Genomic DNA, 22,301 nt, shown 5'->3' with positions numbered 1-22,301 from the left:
ATGCTCTCACCTGATGTGACCCAAAATCCAGTCCCTGTTCACAGCACTGGTGGCTAGAGCACTGTTTATATAGCCGTTTAGTTACCCTGCACCTTGCAGGGGTGAGGACCTGTCTGTCATCTTTCCTAGAAGAAGCAGGTAACTTTTTTCTCACCTCGCAGAATCACTGAGCAGAGGAACCCAAGACCCCTTGAAGAGTGTGGGCACAAAGTCTTTAGTAGACCCAGGGATTCTAACAACACTGCTTTTTCCAGATCATGTGACATAACATAATCATAGCGAGCTGCCACTTTCCAATGAGTGTTGACATCACTTGGAAATGGCGTTTGGAAATGACCTAGAAGCTATGCTTCACCTGTCGTTTGTTTCTCTATGAAACAAGTAGCAAGCAGTACTTCTGAATGTCACCCTGCTGTGCTCGCTTCGGCAGCACATACACTAAAACTGAATGTCACCCTGCATGATGAGGCCCCAGAACTCCCCATCTGCGGAGGAAGATGCCCTTGTTGAAGGGGTGTGTGTGTGTGTGTGACAGTACACTATTTGTAGAAAGTGGGTTTCAGTATAACCCATAACCACAGAGGTAAATCTATGGTTCAGTGTGTGACCTGACGCACAGGAAGTGTCTGAGTGTAATGATGAAACTTTTTAACTTTCCAGATGACAGAACAGAGGAAGCAGAAACAAAGAATTGGCCTTCTAGGACATCCTCCTCACATGAATGTCAACCCACAGCAGCCGGCCTAGGCAAATGAGGCAGAAGGACTCTGCTCAGCCCTTTGTGTATTACTGTCAGTGTGGGTACGGCTCATTGGTTCTGATTTGCCCACTAAGCTTACATGTGCGCGTAGTACATGTGTAAATACTCAGTTTTGTATTGTATGTATATGATTGCTATTCTCAGAGGTTTGGACTTTCGTATTGTAATTAGCTCTGTTGGCATGGTGACGTGTCACTCCTGCCAAAAATATTAAAAATGCCTTTTTTGGAAGGACTACAGAAAGTACCTGATTTGCACTTGAACCAGATTATAGATTTAAAAGTATATGACATGTATTTTGTATTTAAAACTAGAATAGCCGGTATTTATGTTTTTTTTATAAAACTGTGCAATACAAATTATGCAATCACCATAACTTTGTAACTCCTGAGTGTCCTAAGGGAGTACGCATCTTTGAAGCTGATTTGTTGATACTCATGTAATAAATGGTTAAATATCAAATGATGCTGCTGCTGCCAAAATTATATTAATAGCGAGTTTCTGGCCCCTGGGCAATTTTGTACCTTGTAATTATCCTATGGTGATGCTGTTTCTCGTTGCTAATGGCATTAGTGCCCCTGTATCCTAGTGATAACTCCAGGTCTGTGAACCATTCAAACAGCATTCATTTTGAGAAAAGCAACTTTAGTTTCAAGGATAATTTTAAGCTTCAAAGTTAATCATTTAAAGTGTTTCTTTAAGAGAGCCATGTTAGAGGCTCACACTTTAGCTTGAAAGGAATTGATGAATTAATTTTTTAAAGGGAACTTTTTACACGACGTTTGGAATAACAGCATATTGCTGACCAGTCAGTGTCATCTCCCGGGTGAATTTTGATGTCACATCATAGTCAAATGAGTTAGCTGATGGTTTCTAGATTTTCTTCCTCTGAACCATGATGCAGTAGGTAAGAAGTTACTATGCGTATATACATATATACATTCATATAAGACAAAGTAGGAGCTGTCCCTTAGGATGCATAGCTGAACACTGACAATGCTGTTCTTCTGAAAGAACCACGTTTGGGTTTTATTTCTTTGTCACATGATTTCTTTTCTGGATGGGTGCAAAGTATCACAGGAAGTGTTTTCTACCTGTCGCCTTGTTTTGTACCTGGGTCTCGCTTTACTAGACCGTCTCTGCACAAAAGTTTAAAAACTGAACCGTATGCAGAGTTCCGAAGCAAGTCAAGTTTGTAAATGCATACCTAAAAATATTTAATAAACGATGCAGAATCCTATGCAGTGACTGGCTGGTGGCTTTCATTTGGCATTTCCTTGTGGCTTGAGAACAATTCCAGTGTTAGACTTTTCTCCCCATTGGGACTGAGTTAAACTATAGCTAAAAACTCATTTGGTTGCCAGATTAATTCAGGAAATGCTGACCTGATTTTAGAAAATAAACAGTTGTTTATATCTCAAGAGAAATCAGTCAAACAAATACCAGAAGGAACTTCATACAGAATTTATTCTCCTCAGTGACTGGGTAGCACCAGGATGTCAACGGCACCTGGCATGACACAGTCCAGAGTGCTCTGTTTAGTGTGGGCACCTTTAACTTGGCATTTCCCAGATGAGAGGAAGGATCACTAATCATTGGATTTGTTGGTCCCACTCCCTGGTGACCAGGCTTCTATCACAGAGCATTTCTGATGTTTGTCTTGTACTAGGCTCATTCTTCCATCCAAACAGAGAAAATGTGTTCCTTCCTGAAGCATGGCTGGCTCCGGCTGCTCTTTTGACACCTGTTGACTGTGCTTTGGTAAATGGGACTAATTCTCACCCAGCTCAGAGAACTGGGTCAGATTAAATTCCATCTCAATGGGTAGTTTCAAAACTTACACTTTACTATATAAATTGGGTAACTTAAGTCAATTTTCCAGTCAGTTTAAAAATTTCCACCATAAGGTAAGCCTGCTTTTTGTCTAAAACCAACATGGCTCCTGTACTCAATCCCATAATGCTGTGCGGCCAGCAAGGACCTGCTCTTTGCCCTGGGCTTCGTCTTTGATCTCTCAAGCTCTCCAGCACGGCATAGCTGGCATTGTACGCTGTGTCTCCCCACGTCCTAGCTGGTTCACTGGAAACTTCTGCATTGACATGTTTAGGTGGCAGCTTTTACAGGTTTGTCGTGTCTCATTTGAATCCTGTCACCAAAGATATAAATCTTCATTCAGTTTGCCAGCTTCAGCAGAAAATAATTGAAACTGGAATGTCACTCCGCCTTACTCGCTGCAGGTCCTACCTTGGGAATGTGGGCGTCAACACCAAAGCTGGTACAGTGTAGCTAAAACAGAATCTATAGGTAACTCTCCCAGGGCATCTGAGAGGGCCTTGATTCCACTGCCTCCTCCACACACCACCTTTTCCTACACCTCTGTTTCAGGGGTTGAGATCCAGGTCACCTTCAAAATTACCCTCCGCCATCCCCCATGAAGAAGTAGTATTTCCAGGTTAAGCATTAGGTATGACAATGCAGTGTCCATGTGCAAGAAGAAAGCCTTTGTGGCTTTATTTGCTTAAATGTTTGCCACCATAGCAGATCAAGTTTTGGGGTTTGGTTTGTTGGGTTGGTGGATGGGATTTGTTGGTGGGTGGGTTTGTTGGTGGGTTGGTTTTTGGTAGGTTGGTGGGTTGGTGGATTTGGTTTGTTGGTGGGTTGGTTTTTGGTAGGTTGGTGGGTTGGAGGGTTGGTTTGTTTGTCCTCCTTAAAGGACTACATGCTCAGTCTACCAAACCAAAGAGCACTAATGAGCCTTAAAAGATGAGCCCTGGAGCCTTCAACAGGGAGAGTAACTTCCTGAGCGCTGGCTCCAACATAAACAGACACCTCCTGACTTCTGCAAGACAGAGCTAGCTCTTCCCAAGTCAGGTGCTGCCTGCCTTTTAGCACAGGGCTAGCCTACTTTAGTAGTCATCTCCTTCCCACTCTGTCCCTGCATAGCAAATTCTACCCACCGATCAGTCGTTCTTTTTCAAATCTCTTTCATAAGAGAGTCTATAAGCTAGAAAGCACTAAATGTGAATACTGTATCAAGACTGAAAACCCTGTGGCAAAGATAAGCAACAGGTACACTCCTAACAGATCTGCCTTCCACAAGGAGAGATCTCGTACAATACCTTTTAGCCACATCTTTCAAAAGGAGAGCCAATCTCAAGTCAATCAAGGCAGCTCCCTTCCGATGACTGTACTCATTGCTGTCCCATCCTGTCCCAGAAGTCAAGTGTTTAGCCAAATCCACTTAACTCTAGTTCACTGATCACTTGTTAACAATCAACTGGGATGTTGGAAAACCCCCATAAAGATTTCGATTTTACAGAAAGTACCCAAAATTCCACTGATTTTGCATCACAAAGTGGTGGTTAAAGTACTGTTTTGAGTAAAACGCACTGTGTGTGGTTTTTGTGGGTGGCTTTAGCTAAGAATGACTATCAGACCTCAATTACCTGACAGGAGAGAGCTAAGACGGCAATTATAATTAAAACAATTAGGATCATAACAAATACCTTTCCACCCTTAGCAATAGAAGCCAAGTATAGCATCCCAAAACCAATTCAGAAACAAGCAGCTCAACACACCAAACCTACCAACATGGACAATTTAGAAAACAACAGTGGATTGTATTTGTCACAGCTCACACTATAGGATGGACTGCCTTAATGCTGGACTTCTGAATTCTTTTACGAGTCTCTAGATTACTGGAGGTATGACTTGAGGAAAAAAATAGCAAGCAGGCAACCTAAAATCCTTTTAAGGTCGTGACAAGCCAGTGTGGAAGAGAATCCTAACACCTAGAAGTGAAACTGCATCATCCACCTAGCCTGGAAAGAAAAAAGAAAGCTAAAAACCACCAGAGAGCAAGAAGGCAGAGTTTGAGAAAACCCCTAAGGTGAATTCTGAACAACAACAAAAAGAGTCCCACAACATGAGTGCGTGTTGTGTGCAGGAACCACTGGTGGAAAGAATTCGCCAGCACTTTTGTGATCACCTCAGAGAGAGAGAGAGAGAGAGAGAGAGAGAGAAGGAGGGAGGGAGGGAGGCCAGGTCCATTTCAATGGAACAATACAATACAGTACACACAAGTGCACAATCCAGGAATGTAAGGTCCTCACTGCTGAATAGCTTGAAGGCACTTCATGCCCTTTTCACATATGTGTCACTTACAGGATCTCCTAAGTCTCTCCAGAAGCCTTCTGTGGAAGCTGTCTGGAAGATTTGGTGTTGACACTGGGTAAGATGCCTGGGACACACAAGGCTGGTAGTGGTTCTCAATCTTCCTGGTGCTGCCACCCATTAATACCGTTCCTCATGGTGTGGTGACCCCAACCATAAATTTACTTTCATTGCTACTTCATAACTGTAATTTTGTTGCTGTTGTGAATCATAAGGTCTCAGGTGACCCCTGAGAAAGGGTTGTTCAACCCCCCAAAGAGGTCATAACCCACAGGTTGAGAACCACTGGTTCAGAGGCTAAAGGACTGTCTGGCCTCCACAGGGTACAGGGTAGAATAAAAAGACAAGGCCCTTGACAATGAGAATCTTTGTGCTAGCTCAACCACCTACATGTTTTGACTCTGAGAGAGTTAGTCATTTCAATTTTTAATTCTCCCCATTCTAAGAGTAGAGCGCTCTTTCCACTTCCTCCCACAGGTGGTAATGAGCGCAGAGATGCTATGCGGACACCAGGGGCCTGCTTGGTATGCTCCATCCATATTGCCCATTCCTTGTGCCTGACATTTTCTTCTCACACCTACCCACAATCTCAGCTAACTATTGCACAACCAAGCTACTTTCTGTTCCTACTAAATCGCTCTGCTGTTGTTGCTGTGGATCTTAAATCTTTATGTCTTCACATGACATGTTTGGGTCACATCCAGTCATTTTTATTTTAACTATGTTGTAACTATCAGTTTGAACTGAATAATTCATTAAAAAAAAAAAAAAACTTAGTCACACAGTTCCCAACTTCCGGATAATCGCTCTTATATTTGTGATCACTGGTGAATTTAAAATCCGAGGTTTTTTTTTTTTTTAAATATCTGAAGCTATTTAACGTCTGGGATCATGGATTTCCTTAGCTTATGAACCTCCCAACCCTGCTAATGATACAGTTCCTCTTGCATCTGACTCATCCACAGTTTCACTGTCTTTCACTTAACATTTAAATGTAAAGTCTGTGCCATATTGCATGTAACTGTGGAGACCCAGAACTTCCCTTAACAGTTTCAAGGAGCCTAAGAAATTTGCTTACACTCCCTCAGTGAACCTTCCCACTCTAGACCCTACATCCGATTCCTATTCTGTTTCCTGTCCCATCTCCCTCTTACTCCACCCGCGATGTGGCTATGGTGCTCCTTCCTTCAGTGTCAGTGACACAGGGCAGTGTGAAAAATGGCACCATACTAGGGGAAGAGAACAAAGAACAGGAAACCTGTGAAAACAGAATGAGAGTTCCCTCCCTTCCTTCCTTGCCACTCAAATAACAAGTTCTCAGCCATTTATATTTGCCCACCATCTTGTTCGATAACAGCAAAACAAAGAAAACGCCCACCTTTCAGCTTCAAAGAAGACATCCACGTGGGGAAGATGACCTGGATTTAACTGAACAGAACTCTGAGCCTGATAGTCAAAGGCAACCACCTGCCTTCATCAACCATAGACAGTGAGCTAGGATATCCTCTGTCCTTGGATGTCATCTGATATTTTTTACATAGGGTCTCTCTCTCTGGTCTACAAGTAGGCTAGGCTACTTATCCTGTAAGCTCTAGGGAGCTTCCTGTCTCCGGCTGTCCAGTGCAGAGAGTACATGCCTGACTTTTTATTTTATTTTTTTTTTAATAGATGCAGCTGGGGTTAAACTCAGTCAGATCCCCATGCTTATAAGGCAATGGCTCTGTCAACCCGAACTATTTCCCCAACTCGAAATTGAAAGTGTTTTTTAAGAACTAAGGGTGATACTAGTTTGTTTCCTTATCATCAGGATGGAGCACAGTTCCTCCTGAGTGAAGAAGCCCCATGCATGTGGGGAAGTCTTCCCTTCATCTACTTTAGAGTTCTGGAGTCAAGTTTAAGGAGGAAGACTTCCTGAAAGAAAGAATATGCCAGTCACCCCAAAAGAGAAGCATACCACTAAAGTAACAATCCAGCAGCTGCTACCAGATAACCACTCACTACTCAGAATGCCTCTCACCTCAGAGCCCAAAACCATACACTAAGCTGATCCCTCTACACAAGCAAAGCCCTGCTCTTCTTTCTTGAGAAGAGACAAAACCGTGTTGTGGCTTAGGTTAGCATCCAGGAATGTGAGAATTCAGACCCAGCTGTACCTCCAATGCTCCCTGCTATACCACCCCTCATCCAGGAACCCTTAAAGGGAACACTCCACTTGCTCATTGAGTCAGTTCTTAGACAGAGCACACCTTTGGTAGCATAAGAAAATTTTGGCCATTTGGGGTAGTATAAAGAATTGTCTCATTTATTTATGAACTATATGTAAATGACTGAGTCAAATTTAACCCCCAGCTGGATAAAAACAAACATATTTCAGAGTTTCTGCTAATCCCAGAAATCTAATAAGAACAAACAGACCAGGAGGTGAAATGGAACTCACTTTTTATTCTGTGTCTTTCTCTTACTATTTAAATTGGACTTCTTACAATTGTTAGTAGGAAGATGATATACCCATTTGAAAACACTTAGCAGATTCTAAAGTGTAAGCACACCTTATTATCCCAAAATCCCACTTCCAACAATGTAACTAAGAAGAAGAAAAAAAAAAAAAAACATGTCTACACAAAAACCTATATGCAAGTCTGGGGATATAGCACTGTGGGCAGATTGTTTGCATAGTATGCTGGCTAGTTTTATGTCAACTTGACACAAGCTACGGTCATCTGGGAAGAAGGAATCATAACGGAGAAAACATTCCCCTCAGAACACCTAGAGGCAAGTGTGTAGAGCATCTTCTTGGTTGGTGATGGATGTGGGAGAGCCTTCCTCACTGTGGTGTTGCTGCTTCTGCGCTGGTGGTCCTAGGTGCTGTAAGAAAGCAAGCCTAACACGCCGTGAGGAGCAAGCCAGTAAGCAGCAACGCTCCATGCTCTCGACTGCAATTCCTGACTTAAGTTCCTGCCTTGCTTCCCTTTGATGAGAGACTGTAATGTGGAACTCTTAAGCCTGAAAGAAATCCTTTCCTCCCCAGGATGCTTTTGGTCATGGTGATTTATGATAGTAATGGAGACTAAGACCCCTAGCCTTGCATGCTGCCATGCAACCATAATCTCAGGACTATGGAGATGGAGTCAAGAGGATGATCAAAAGTTCAAGGTCATCTTCAGCAACATACTTAACAAGTTCCAGCCCAGCCTGGGCTCCATCTCAAAAAAAAAAAAAAAAATTAAAAATAAATAAATAAATAAACCTCTACACAAATTATAAATGTATCCCAATACCAAAACAACAGAAATGCTCACCAACTAGTAAATGGTAAGTAAACTGTGATGCATGCGTCTAACGGTGCCTGGAATGTTAGCAGCCCGTGCCTCCTCTGCTGAGAAGCACCACTGATGTTGGGGTTGACACACATGTTTTGTCTGTTTACTGTGTAGCCTATGCAGGCTCCACGCTTGGAATTTTCCCATCTCAATCTCCCTAAAGCTGAGATTCCCAGAGTGCACCACCATGGCTGACCCACTTTTTATCTTTTTTAGCACATTAAGTATGCACACTTTTTAACTACTTCAGAGTTGAGGACAAGAATAAGAACCAAAAAGCTGCTTGCTAGAGTCTTACAGGCATGGCAATGAAGTGCAGGGAGGGAGGGACAGAGAGAGGGAGGAAAGAAACAAAAGAAAAGAAGAAAAGCTGTGTCCTGCTTCGGTTTTTGTAATTACTTTAAAAATAACCTTGCAAATGAATTTTGTGCTAATTTCCTTCTGGAGCTGTAACAAGTAACCAAAGAAAACAAAGGCAGAGATGCTGTGGTGGTTTGAATAAGAACGGCCCCCATAGGCTCATATATTTGAATGCTTAGTCATGGGGAGTGACTAAGGAGGATTGGGGGTTAGGAGGTGTGGTCTTGTTGGAGGAAGTGTGTCACTGAGAGTGACCTTTGAGGTTTCAAAAGCCCATGCTAGGTGCAGCCAGTCTCTCTCTCTCTCTCTCTGTTTCTGTCTCTCTGTCTCTCTCTCTCTGTCTCTCTCTCTCTCTTTCTCCACAACAGATCAAGCTATTGTTCCAGCGCCTTGCTCCCCACCATGATGGCTATGGTGGCCTGAAACTATAAACAAGTCCCAAGTCAAATGCTTTCTTTAGTAAGAGTTGCCTTGGTCAAGGTGTCTCTTCACAGCAATAGAACCCTAACATTGTCATCATCATCATATCAATACATTATCTCACAATTCTGGTTGTCTACACTCTCCTGGAAGACCTATAGAGAAAACCCATTCTCTGGCTTCTACCAGCTTCTAGAAGCATCCTTGATTTGGAGACTGCTCCTATTTAAAGGCAGTTATAGTCAGTTGAGCATCTGGCACAGGGTATTGCTATGACTCTTCTGCCTACCTCTTTCATGTATTATGACCCTGTTCCCCAACTGGATAACCCAGGAAATCTCTGCATCCCAAGACTCCATCTGCAAATCCCCTTTCACCGGCTATGGTAGCATATCCATGGGTCTCTAGGATTAGGATGCAGGCATCTTTATTGGAACCACTATTGTGCCTACCACATTTGACTGAGCAGAGTCTAGGCCAGTTATGTTTCAGACAGAAGAAGAAAACCACTTCTGTTTTCCACTTCTGAGAGACTTGAATACAATTGAGAATGCCATGATTTCTTGTGGTCCAAACAGGCTGAGCAAGTCAGGCCACTGAAATGATCATAGAAAGCTACATATACCTGAGTAAGAATCAGACCATGCCTTTCAAATGTATTGATATTGGACAACTAGGAACACATCCATATGTATACACACATATGGTGTGTGAGAGAGAGAGAGAAAGACAGACAGACAGACAGACACAGAGTATTACTAGATTTCATCTCCTTCAGTTTTTTTTTAATTTGTGAGTATTAACACTTTAAAAAGTAGTAAGACCAAAAAAAAAAAAAACAAAACAAAAAAAAACAAACAAACAAACAAAAAAAGCTGGGCGTGGTGACACACACCTTTAATCCCAGCACTCGGGAGGCAGAGGCAGGCGATTCCTGAGTTTGAGGCTAGCCTGGTCTACAAAGTGAGTTCCAGGACAGCCAGGGCTATACAGAGAAACCCTGTCTCAAAAAAAAAAAAAAAAAAAGTAAGACTGAGGCAGTCGATGACTGATCATGACTGCTAAGTCAGCCCATTTTTGAGTTCTAACTCGATAATCATCATCTTTCCTCCCCTCCCCGCTTTCTATCTCTCTTTTGGATACTGGCCAAACTCCTAAGCAGACCTGCCCTCCCGCTCTGAGGCTACACACTCTTTCTTTGAAAACTACCCTCTCCACGCAGGTGCTGGCTGATGATGGCTGCTTTTTGAGCCCTGACTGAAAAGACATGTTTATCTGACTCCTTTTCACCTCAGTCTCTTCTGGCAGCTGCTGAGAGTCACAACTTGCTTGCCTTGTTATTTCTCCCAAACTCTAATAAAATTATGCTCAAGCTTTAGCAAAAGTCATATTGGATAAAGAAACTGCATAAACCAGAGAGAACCAGGAAGCAGGACTGGCTACTCACAGAGTACTAATTATTTCAGAACCCTGGTAAAAAGCACTGGCCTAACAGATCTCAGACACTTTCATCATCCCAAATGATTCCACTACAAACTTGATGCCACAGGACCTAGCTGGACTCATGTCTTTGGTTACTGTAGTGTCCCTGGTGTGTCCTAGGCAGGCACACCCCTTTAGCAATGTGACTGAACTCTGCATGCGCTTGACATCACAGGATCTAGCCAATTCCACCGTATCCAAGAAGCATTAAGAACAATTTTGTAGCCGGGTGTGGTGGCACATGCCTTTAATCCCAGCACTCGGGAGGCAGAGGCAGGCAAATTTCTGAGTTCGAGGCCAGCCTGGTCTACAAAGTGAGTTCCAGGACAGCCAGGGCTATATAGAGAAACTCTGTCTCGAAAAACCAAAAAAAAAAAAAAAAAAAAAAAAGAGGAACAATTTTGATTACCCACTAACATCAAGAAGAGCTGGAGGCTGTATTCACCCAGACAAAAAACTGCATAAGACATTGCCTTTGAAACTCAACCTAAAGGAAAGAACTTTGGGGGTTTAGCTCCAAGACACGTGGGTCAAACTGATAAAACAGCAACAACAATAATCAAAAAAAAAAAAAAAAAAGTGACCAAACCGGCTCCTTCCAGTCAAAGTGCACCCATCCCATCCAGAAGGTCTACCAATTATTTTTCCTATGCAGCTGTGAATTTTAATTTCTCTGCCACCACAACTCTCAAGGGGACTCTGTTCTGCTGTCTTGTGCTCTGGTACATAGGATGACACCCACATAATAGAACTCTCCAATCTCCTGTTGGGAGGGAGATACCTCTCCCTGGCAATAACAGGACCTTTCACTACAAGGTCTCAGATGGACTCTCCGTCAGCCCCTGTCCTGTCCCCAGGATAGGTCTATGCTGATCAGAATAACAAACCAAGGCTTGCTGCTTCTAGTCTAAAAGATGCCCTTGAGGGGCTGGAGAGATGGCTCAGTGATTGAGAGCACTGACTACTCTTCCAAAGGTCCTGAGTTCAATTCCCAGCAACCACATGGTGGGTCACAACCATCCATAATGAGATCTGATACCCTCTTCTGGGTGTCTGAAGACAGCTGCTTTGTACTTACAGATAAAAAATAAATAAATCTGAAAGAAAGAAAGAAAGAAAGAAAGAAAGAAAGAAAGAAAGAAAGAAAGAAAGAAAGAAAGAAAGAAAGAAAGAAAGAAAGAAAGAAAAAGAAAGGGCCTTGAATCCTACGACAGATTTTACATTTAGTGGGGAAAATGAAGGTAACATTGAATAGTGGGTAGCCGAAGAATAACATGCTTCCCCAATGTGCGTGAGACCCTGGGTTTGATCTAGCATACGTGTGTGTGTGTGTGTGTGTGTGTGTGTGTACACGCGCATCCTGGAAGAAAGCATACCAGAAAACTTTCATGACTGTCTTCACTGGGCATTCTTCAGTATGGTACCAGAAGCCTATGGGACAAAAGCAGAGCAAGTTTGCATCAGAATTCAAACCTCACACATCAGAAACAGCACAAGAGCACAGCTGTAGAATGGGGAAAATATCTGCACACCAATAATCTGATAAGGGGATAATAATACTCCAAAGCATAAAGATTCCAATAATTTAATTACAAAGCAGATAAACAAAAACAAACATACTTTCAGGATAGACAAAAGCATGCAGAGACAATTTCCCATCAAAGAAATACAAATGGCCGATGGCAAATGTGTGTGAACATTCCACGTCAGAAATCATGGTGAAAAATGTGAATCAAAACCATAGTGAGAGAACGAATGCCTCACACCTATTAGGGTGAGTACTAGACCAACAGTGACAGAGACAGAAACCAGGAAGTAACAGTCATAGGCAAGGATATAATCATAAAGTCTGTGTGTAGGGGATATAATAGATCAGGCACAACCAAAGTACAGAGATGCCGCAAATACTAGAAAACGGCTGTGGGGTGGCTCGGTGAGGATGGGTACTTGCTATGCAAGAATGAGGAGCTAAGTTCAAATTCCAGTTCCCACACTTTTAAAAGCTAGGTGTAGCTCCATGTGCACCTATCACACTCCATTGCTGTTGGGGTTGGGGATAAAGACAGAAGGATCCCTGAGACTGCTTGGCTGCCAGCCTAGCTCCAGGTTCAAGGAAAGACCTGTCTCAAAGAGACCAATGGACCATACTTACCTGCCTCTTATGTTGTGTTTTCTAACCACAGTGTTTTAAAATTTCATTTTGCCTTGATTGTGGTAACTTGACAGCAGTCCTCAGCCATCTGCAGCCTCACCTTTGTTTGTTTGTTGTTTTGTTTTGTTTTTTGTTTTGTTTAGGGAGTTTGGTCTGTTTGGGGGAAAATGGTTGCTCTTTCTTTCTCTCTTTCCTTTTTTTCTCTCTTTCTTCCTTCCTTTCTTTCTTTTTCAATTTTCTCCTGACTTCCCTTGCTTCTCTGTGCACATATTAGAAGTAACCTGACCACTTCCATAAGCAAGGCCACGTAGACTGTCTTCCCCTGAATTCTCTCTGGATCTATACACTAACTCAGCAGCAATGGCATTTAATAATAACCAGTCTTCCAAACTTTGTGTATGCAACCAGTAGTTTTTGTCAAATTTTATTTCTATTATTAATAATATTAAGAGTTTTCGGCTCATAAATTCTACACATATTTCATTAGTTTTCTCCATACAAATTTAAATTATTTGAATGCAATTGTCATAGTGCTTTTATAAATGTTCAAGTTGCGTTTGCTGTCAGTATTGAAAATTAACTTTCATATATTGAACCCATGGCCTTGTTTATCTGAGCATTGGGTAGTAGTTGTCATCAACTTTTTGTATCCTTTGAATTTTCCACATAGATATTATGCTATATATGAATAAAGTCATTTAGATTAGATATTTGTATTCCGATGTATATGCCTTCTTTTTCTGTTTCTTGCCATAATGTATTAAGTAGGATATCCCTGACAATGTTCAATGCTTATGTCAAAAGGGCAAGCAAGATGTCTCAGAAGGTTATGTATGTGCACACATGCATACATTCATACTCACATACACACAAAATAAATACTTTTAAAATGTAACAATGGTGAACACAACACTGTCCCTTTGTTATGATCTCAGGGGGGGACCATTCAATATTTCATTTGGACTTACAATGTTAGTGGTGAGGTTATTTTTAAATAAATGCCTTTTATCAAATGGAGAAACTTTTCTTTCACTGCTTGTTTTCTGAAAGCTTTTCCAGGAAATAATAGATGATTATGAAATACTTTATCTTGATCTATTGAGATGATTTTTTTTTTTAGCCTGATGAAATGATAAATGAAATTGGCTGACTCGGGGATACTGAACCAATCTTGCCTTTGAGCTGCTAAGCTCATCCGGTAATGATTTACTTCTTACTCTTTATAGATCAGATATTATTTACTAACCCAGTTGTCCCTTGGAGTTCAGGTCCCTTCCACAGAGGGCTAAAGCCAGGGCACTCTACAGATACCAAAATCTGCATCTTCTTCGGACCATTACAAATAGCTTAATATTCGTAACTAGCCTACATTCATTCTTCTATCTACCACAAATCACCTCTTGAGCACTTATCAAATATCTAATGTAATGTGAATGTTGTACAAATAGATAAATGGCTGCTGTGATAGATTGTTTACAAGGTATCAAGAAAACAGTTTATAAGTCGAGTTTTTTTTCCCACTTAGTTGAAACCATGGCTATGGAGAGCACAGTACCCTTGTAAGTGTGGATGGTAAGGGTTCCCTCGTTTCCTGTTTCTGAGAAAGGATGTGCAGCGCTGGCGTGACTTCTCAAATATTCATAGTGCTGCTCAGGTGTTGGCTGCTGAAAGCCAGCACACTTTTCCTTGAGAAAAGGTTTTAAATTACTGAGTCTCCCTTGAATTCTTCCAAGGACTTGTGTCCTTTCTAAGTTATCAATTTTACTGACATTTAGAAATTGCCAATAATATTCTCTTATTATTTTAACATCTGTGGGGACTATAGTGATGTCTCTCACTTCATGGTTTGCTGCTGTTCATTTTGTATAACAGGTTTACTTTTAAGGCATTGCAACAACAGAGCCAACCCTTAATTTGATCTTAAACTCTGGTCTACAGTTGTTTCCGCCCTCTAGACTTCTCTCTGGCTGTTGCATGTGTTGTTCGGGGTTTTTAAAACTTGTTCTAAGGTCTTGCTTTGTATCCGGACCCAGCTTCAAATTGGCAATTCTACTGTCTCAACCTTCAGAGTGCTATGACGGCGTAATGGCTCACATGCACCACCACAGCAGGCTCCAAACATTTTTAGTTCAGTAATCATCATCTTCATCCAAGTCCATTATTCTTTTTAGGTTGACTTTAACCTGCGTTTTCTGTCGGCTTCCTGCTTCAGGATTTCTGCTGGACAGTGTTCGGATAGCTTTCTACTATATGGTCATTATAACTTACCATCCTATATAAGGAAATTCGCTTCTACTTTCATTTATTCCTGTCTTTTCAAGTGCCAAGTTATACAATGTAGACAGGACCTGTAACCACTCTGGGATTTTCTAACTCCTCTCCAGTTCCCAAATAATGACATGGAGACTATGCTAACAAGTGCTACTGGCTCTTATAGCAGGCATTGTTTCCTGCTAGCTCAGAACTCAGTTAACCTCTTTATACTATTCCATGTCTGCCATGTGGCTAGGGACTTCCTCAGAGTCCAGGGTGAATCTCCCCTTACATAACTCTTTTCCAGAGTTCCAGTTTCTCTCTCAGAACTCCTACCTTCTATTTCCGGCTGTTTGCTAATAGGCCATCGGCTTTTTATTGACAGGTGATGCTTCCACACAGTCCACAAGAGATTATCCCTCCAGGACTGATCCAGAAGTTGGGCTATTACTTCTTTCTGCTCCCTGTGCTTCACTTCCTGTTAAGCTATGTTGCCAGGATCCCAAGTTGCACCTGTAGCTTAGCCAGCCTCTGTTTCCTCAGCATCCCCAGAGCATCTTGATCTCCCTGGTAGAGCTTCAGGCTTAGAGCAGCTGCAGCCACTTCAGGTCCACTCCAGGGGTTCACCCCAGGGCAGTCTGCAGACTAAAGTTTACATCTACTTCCTCTTTTTAATGAATATTATCTTTCAAATACCAGCTTTTGGTTTTAATGACTTTTCTACTTTTGATTTCAATTCTATTTCTGCCCAGCTGGTGTGGGGTTTTAATTTGTTCTTCTATTTTATTTTCTTACAGTGGTTCTCACCCTGTGGGTTGAGACCCTCTCATGGGGTCACCTAAGACCACAGCAAAGCAGAGATGCTTATATTAAGATTTGTGACAGTAGCAAAATGAGATCTATGAAGTAGCAATGAAAATAATTTATGGTTGCAGGGCAGTCACCATAACACGAGGGACTATATTAGAGGCTAGCAGTATTAGGAAGGCCGAGAAACACTGGCTTAGATCATTGCCCTTGGTCCTTTATCTTTTCTAATATAAGCATTTAATGCTGTATGTGATCATCGGAGCTCTGCTGTGGCTTAGTCCCATACACTCTAACGGAGCGCATTTTCATTTGCATTCCAACTCAAAACAGTTTTGGATTTCTTTTATCCCTTTCTCTAACTCATTAATTATTCGGAGGTATTGAGCTTAATTTTCAAATATTTTAAAGTTGTCCAGACATCCTTGTTAATTTATAGTGTGATCCATTGTGATCAGAGGACACCATTGTGGGGTGCGGATGGGCCCATGCCACAGTGCATTTGCAGTCAGAGGACAACTGGTCAGAATCATTTTCTCTTTCCATCATGTGAGTCCCAGCGATGGAACTCAGACTGTCAGATCTCAGTACAGGCACTTTTATCCACTGAGATACCTCCCTAGTCCAGAGAACATAATTTAAATGATCTCAATTATGTATATTTGTCAATGTGTTAATATGTTCAAACTGTGAACTTCTCATAAACTCTTGAAAAGGAGATGTATTCTCCGGGGTGTTTGTTAGTTCATGGAGTATTCTCCAAAATACACTTAGGGTAAGCTGATTGTTGGGGACATTTAGGGTTTCTTCATTTCTGCTGATTTTCTGCCTGCTCGCTCTATGGATACTAAACCACGAGTTGACAACTTCCACTGAAACGCTGATCTGTTCTGTCTCACGGCTCTTATAGCATGCTAGTGCCCTGAGTCATGGCTGCCATGACATGTCTTGATGAGTTGATCCTCATTGCTTGTGCAAAGTCCTTTGATTCCTTCTTCATTATGCCCATCTCTCAACACTTCCTTGTGCATGAGAGTCACTGTCCCCAACATGTGCTAGTACATATACACACACACTGTGCGCGAGCACACACACACACACACACACACACACACACACACCTGTAATAACCAACACTGTACTGTACATCCCAGCGCTGGCAGAACAAGCATTCCTTTCCCAGGAGTCTTTTCCCTTTCTGTTCTCTCCTTAGAATACCCATCTCTTGCTGTCTCCCTGACCAACTCTGTTTCCTCAAGATCTCAGTGGCATTTCTCCTCTGACATGTCACATAGTGCCCCCTTTCCCTTTGACACTAAACACTCCATGATTGCTTTCCTTTCTCTATATCTCCCACAGGATTGTACTCTCTCCTCCATCTTCTCCGTTCTCTCTTCCCAGCACTGGGATGTGATCAGTGAGTGATTTCTAGCTTGTTCACTTTTCTTCTGCCCTCGAAAGAGTTAAAGGGCAGAAAGAAGAAGCCAGCGGAAAAGTCATGATTCTCCTTCTGGCAGACTGAAGGGGCAGTATCAGAGCTCTGCTGAGATGTGCTCAGTGTCCCCAGTGCCTTCCTGTCATGGGGACACTACAGTAACTAGACTCACAATACTTGGATACGTCCTTTTACCCTGTCATATTTTTTTTCTTGTTTCTTAAATGGATTAAGCAATACCCAAATCAAACTAACTCAGGAGAACTAGATGGGGAACAGAGGAACTGGATTTTTGTAAACTGAGCAGTGATACCCAACCACACTTACATACATAAACCCCTGATGCTGAAAGTCACCGTTAGATCCATTTAGCCGAAACCCCACTTAATATCTTTTACCCATCCATGTTCATGTTAATGTAACTTCCTATCCATTCAAATTTATTTACAGTACAAGATAAGCCATAAATTACGTTTCATTTTCTGAAATCTAAAAACCCTTGTTTAAAAACTGTCATCATCTGATACCAATTTTATGAGCAGCTTCTCAAGTGGTTGCTATGCTTTGAATTAAAACTCTCCATCCTCTTATTCAAATAAACAAATTATACTTTTTTTTTTGTAAAACCCCCAAAACATTGTCAGATTTCCTTTAAAGAAAAAAAAAGTAAATTGTGTTTCTTGAACATTACAAATTACCAAGACTTACAGCTCAATGATAGAGTACTTGCCCAAGAAGTAAGTCCCTGGCTTTAATACAAGCACAAGGTGGTAAGCATAATTTTACAGGAAAAAACCATCTTTTAAAAACGGTAATGGGGTATGGTTCGGTGGTCAAATACTAGCATAGAATAAACAAGGTCCTGGGTTCAATCCCCAATACTACAGAAAGCAGGAAATGGGGGCAGGTGGGAGGGGGCAAGCCCATAAATGCTGAGTGATTGATACTGATATATAGATGTAGCTATATATAATCACATCACTGATGTGAATGTAGATACATATAGAACTACCACACACATTCATATACTAAGCGCATATATAGAACATTCTCAGTGAATATTGATGATAATGATATCCTGATGTAGCATAGTGTATACTCACGGTTTAAAAAAAAAATTGGTGGACTAAAATGAGTTCAAAGACAGACAACTGGATCTTTTTGTTTGTTTGTTTGTTTGTGTTTTCAAGGCAGGATTTCTCTGTGTAGCCCTGGCTGTCCTGGAACTCACTTTGTAGACCAGGCTGGCCTCGAACTCAGAAATCTGCCTGCCTCTGCCTCCCAAGTGCTGGGATTAAAGGCGTGCCCCACCATGCCCAGCCTTTTATAGCAATCTTAAGAATCATAGACATTAGCATCTAAACTCACCAACTTTTTAAAAGATTGAAATAAAAAAAGGGGTTGAGCCCAGAAATTCTTCCTGTTTTATTCATCTTAAGTTACTATTCATAGATAACACTAGCCAATAGCTACTGTTTTCTGGGAACTGTTAATACGTGTGAACAGACCACTGACTTCAATAAGCGTTGAGCAGAGGGGTCAGGATCAATTGGCTGTTCTTGTGTCTTTTAGACATGAGGCATCCCACAGTGGCTGTCATCATCTTAGACTTAGAAAAGCTAGTCACATCCTCAAAAAAAAAAAAAATGTTGTATGATAAACAGATCATAACAGAAACTGCCAGGGGCAGGCAGACACAGAATCCAGCTGGGTTTCTTTAGCCCTGATCCCAGTTTCAGCTGCAGGTTTTTTCCAGAAAGAACAGAAGTTTGATTTACTCAACATTCTGCAGAAGTCAGGGGTGTGGTTATAACTCATTGCTAATGGGTTTTCCCTTAATTCTTGTAGCAACAGGACCTTACAGTGGCTACTGGCAGGAAAAGGTGAAACTAAGGTCACAGCAGGAGTCTAGAGCATCAAAACAGAACCCCTGCACCTAGCGGCAGCAGGGGCGGCGGGATTTTTTATATTATCCCTAAGGCACAAAGTATGACTGGTTTCCAGACTTAGAGCCGAGAGCCACAGTGACGGATGAAGCCTATGTGGTTTTTTACCAACTCTGCCATTAAATGCTTATAATTTCATACCGATAAACAAATCACCTCTGATGTAGGCCAATCTTGTTTTCTTCTTATTCGTTAGAAAGTGTGAATTCAGGGGGGAAACGTCCATGAACCGTTCGTTGGGTTTTCTTTTCTTTTCTTTCTTTCTTTCTTTCTCTCTCTCTTTCTTTCTTTCTTTCTTTCTTTCTTTCTTTCTTTCTTTTTTTTAAACAGGGGTTGAATTGGAAATTTGACAGCAGCAACGCTGAGACGCTTTTGCTAAGGCAGGGATCAATGGGAGTGTGCTTACTGAGTAATTGCATTCCTTCTTGGCTAGCCAGCTACGTGGAAACTGAGCCCTGCTCGGCGCTGTGCACACCCAGCTTGCAAGGTCTGTTTCCACTTCTCCAGACCAGGCCAGTCTCATAGGAACAGCTGTCTCCAAACCCTCTGTGCAGCCGGAAGCCAGTTGCTTGGGTTAGGAGCCCATTTTGTGCCAGGGACTACAGGAAGTACGTCATAGACCTCGCCTTTTCTCATGACCTTTGAAGCCAATTTGTAGCTGGGTGAGGAAGCGAGACCAAACTGGCCTCATTGCCCACGCTGGATCCTCAGCACCTAACTGGCACAGTGCTGGCGCTAGGCACCAGACCCCCGGGATGAGGGAGGGCATGGATGAACATCCTAAATACTCACTAGACATGTTTTGAATGTAATGTGACATGACATGCTGTGTCCTCCCTGGCCACTTTCAAGCCTCAACTCCTCAGGACAATTGGGAAAACTGAAGCCCCAGATCAAGTGACTTAGCAAAGGTCACAGGGCAGGGGGCAGACAGAAAAGAGCCTTTGAGTCTTTCTGTGGTCCAAATGGTAATTCTATCCAGAGCCTGTCTACCTCACGTTCAAGGTCCCCAGACTCTGAGCAGAAGTGGGGGAACCAAGGGGCTCCCATCCCCAGCCAGCTTTCCGGTCAGCAGCTCCCAGCAGGGCAGGGCGACCCCACCCTCCCGCCAGCTGCAAGGCACAGCGCCAGGAGCACACAGACTGTTCCCAGGCACTCCCTCGCCCCAGCCCCGCTGCACCCGTCTGCGAACTGCCAAGGGCAAGCAGGGGAACAGCTCACGTGGACCTCTGCGGAGAAGCCAGCTCAAATCTCAGGGCGGGGCTTCGTCTTCGCCACGCCCTCCAGGGCGTCCCCCACCCTCCCACCCCGCAGCACTCTGAGACCCCTCTTCTGATCCAGATCCAGCAAAGTAAGCTCCAGTGTGGGCTGTAGGGATTTGAGGAAGTCCGTGGGTGCGGTTGAGGCAGCAGCAAAGGCAGCTAGCTCTGGTAGAAAGGAGGGGGTGTCTAGGTCGGTAACATTAGAAGAGAGGGCGTTTCTGCAGAAAAGGAAGTGGGTGTCAAAAGCTGCACACACATTGCCCCGTGGGAGTCTTGTGAGGGAAGTCACCAGGACCTGCTAAAGTCTCCCACTTTATGGCTGCATGCAAACACTCTTAAGTCGCGGTTATCAAAATTCCTGTGACTTCTCAGCACAAGGCAGGCAGTAATCATGGGCATCCATCCATTGTGTGGGGGCCACCTATCCAAGCTTCCTGTGAGTCTATTAGGCCTGTTGCCTCATAAGCCAGGCTCCTACAGAGTCAGAACACCAACACTTCTCCTCTTACCTCAACACCTAACTTAAGGTATATTCCTGCAGCTTCCAGAAGCCGCCAGACTGCATTGATTTTTCAAAATCCCTATCTTAGCCACTTGGTGCGTTCTTAGTCCACGGACACTCAATAAAGCCTGTACCTTGAGAAAAGCACGTTTTCCCTGGTTTGCTTCTTACATGATCTCACGTAGTCCGGGCTGAGACTGACTATAAACTTCTGATCCCCCTTGCCTCCAGCTCCCAAGTGCAGAGGGCTGGAATTACAGATGTGAGCTACCACACCCCACTTTTTTGTTTTTAACATTACTTTGAACCCGACCAATGGCATTTACTACGGTGGGGCGTTCCTGGGAAAGGATTTAGATGAACAAGTGTCCCACTTTTATCTCATTAGGTAGCATGAAGTTTTGCTTGGTTGTCAATTTCTGGACAATATTTTTATATGTGGGTACACATAACCCCAAATTTCATTTTCTTCCTTAAATAAACAAACAAATAAAACAGGAGAATAAACCTAAGTCTTAAGGCCTTATACATGCCACCAAAATATAAGCTATATACCATCATCCCTCACTTTCTTTTTAAAAAAACTTTTTAATTGGATATTTTATTTATTTACATTTCAACTGTTATCCCCTTTCTGGGTTTCCCCTCTGCTAACCCCCTCTCCTATGGCCCCTCCTGCTTCTATGAGAGTCCACCCCCAGGGACCCACCCACTCCCACCTTACTGACCTAGCATTCCCTATGCTGGGGCATTGAGCCTCCACAGGACCAAGGGCCTCCCCTCCCATTGATGGCAGATAAAGTCACCCTCTGCTACATATGCAGCTGAGAGCCATGGGTCCTCTTTGGTTGGTGGTTTAGTCTCTGGGAGCTCTGGGGGTCTAGTTGGTTGTTATTGCTCCAATATTTGGCTCAACTGAGACCTTGTGTCCTTCTTAATACTGCAGAAGCTGCACCCCTCTGTTCTCAGTCTCATCCTTCGTGACCAGTCTTACTGAATACTATTGTCAGAAGGTCGTGCAGGGGACAGGAGGATTGCAGAACACTGAGGACTGAATAGATTACAGAAAAGCCTTCAATGCCCAGGTCCTTCTTTGCCACCTCTTGTGTGCCCCTCCCACTTCGCAAGACTTCAGAATTGGCCGACTGCTCAGGGGTTGCTTTGATTCTTGTCTTAATTCTTAGCATGTAGAGCAGGATGTGGTTGCCTCAGCCACCCATAATCCCAGCAGTTAAGAAGGGAGGCAGGACTCTCCATTCAAGGTCAGCATGAGCTACATAGACTATATCGCTAGACACGCTCAGGTACAGACAACTCAAGGTGTTTGATTTATATGAACCATGGTGTTTTGTTTTGTTTTGATTCAGTTCCCACCCCCTCCCCCTCAGGAGACAAGGATGGCCTCAAACTCATTCACCTCCTGCCTCAG

The 22,301-nt window shown here is 42.8% G+C and overlaps 1 protein-coding gene across 15 annotated transcripts in view; it reads left to right on the top strand.

The window, feature by feature from the left end:
* The window catches only part of Itpr1 (inositol 1,4,5-trisphosphate receptor type 1), a 338,511-nt gene extending 336,503 nt beyond the window's left edge, over window positions 1-2,008 (top strand). For all 15 annotated transcript variants that reach the window (XM_029478979.2, XM_029478989.2, XM_029478987.2 and 12 more), the window contains one exon: window positions 661-2,008. In XM_029478979.2, coding sequence (XP_029334839.1) covers window positions 661-747 — 87 coding nt within the window. In that variant the 3' untranslated portion in view covers window positions 748-2,008. The remainder of the gene's footprint in view (window positions 1-660) is intronic.
* The last annotated feature ends 20,293 nt before the right edge of the window (window positions 2,009-22,301 follow it).

This window comes from Mus caroli, unplaced genomic scaffold (genome assembly GCF_978045245.1).
Source record: "Mus caroli unplaced genomic scaffold, Mus_caroli_1 scaffold_7, whole genome shotgun sequence".
Lineage (NCBI taxonomy): Eukaryota > Metazoa > Chordata > Mammalia > Rodentia > Muridae > Mus > Mus caroli.
The sequence above is the reverse complement of the archived record's forward strand: the minus strand, read 5'-3'. Positions and strand labels throughout refer to the sequence as shown.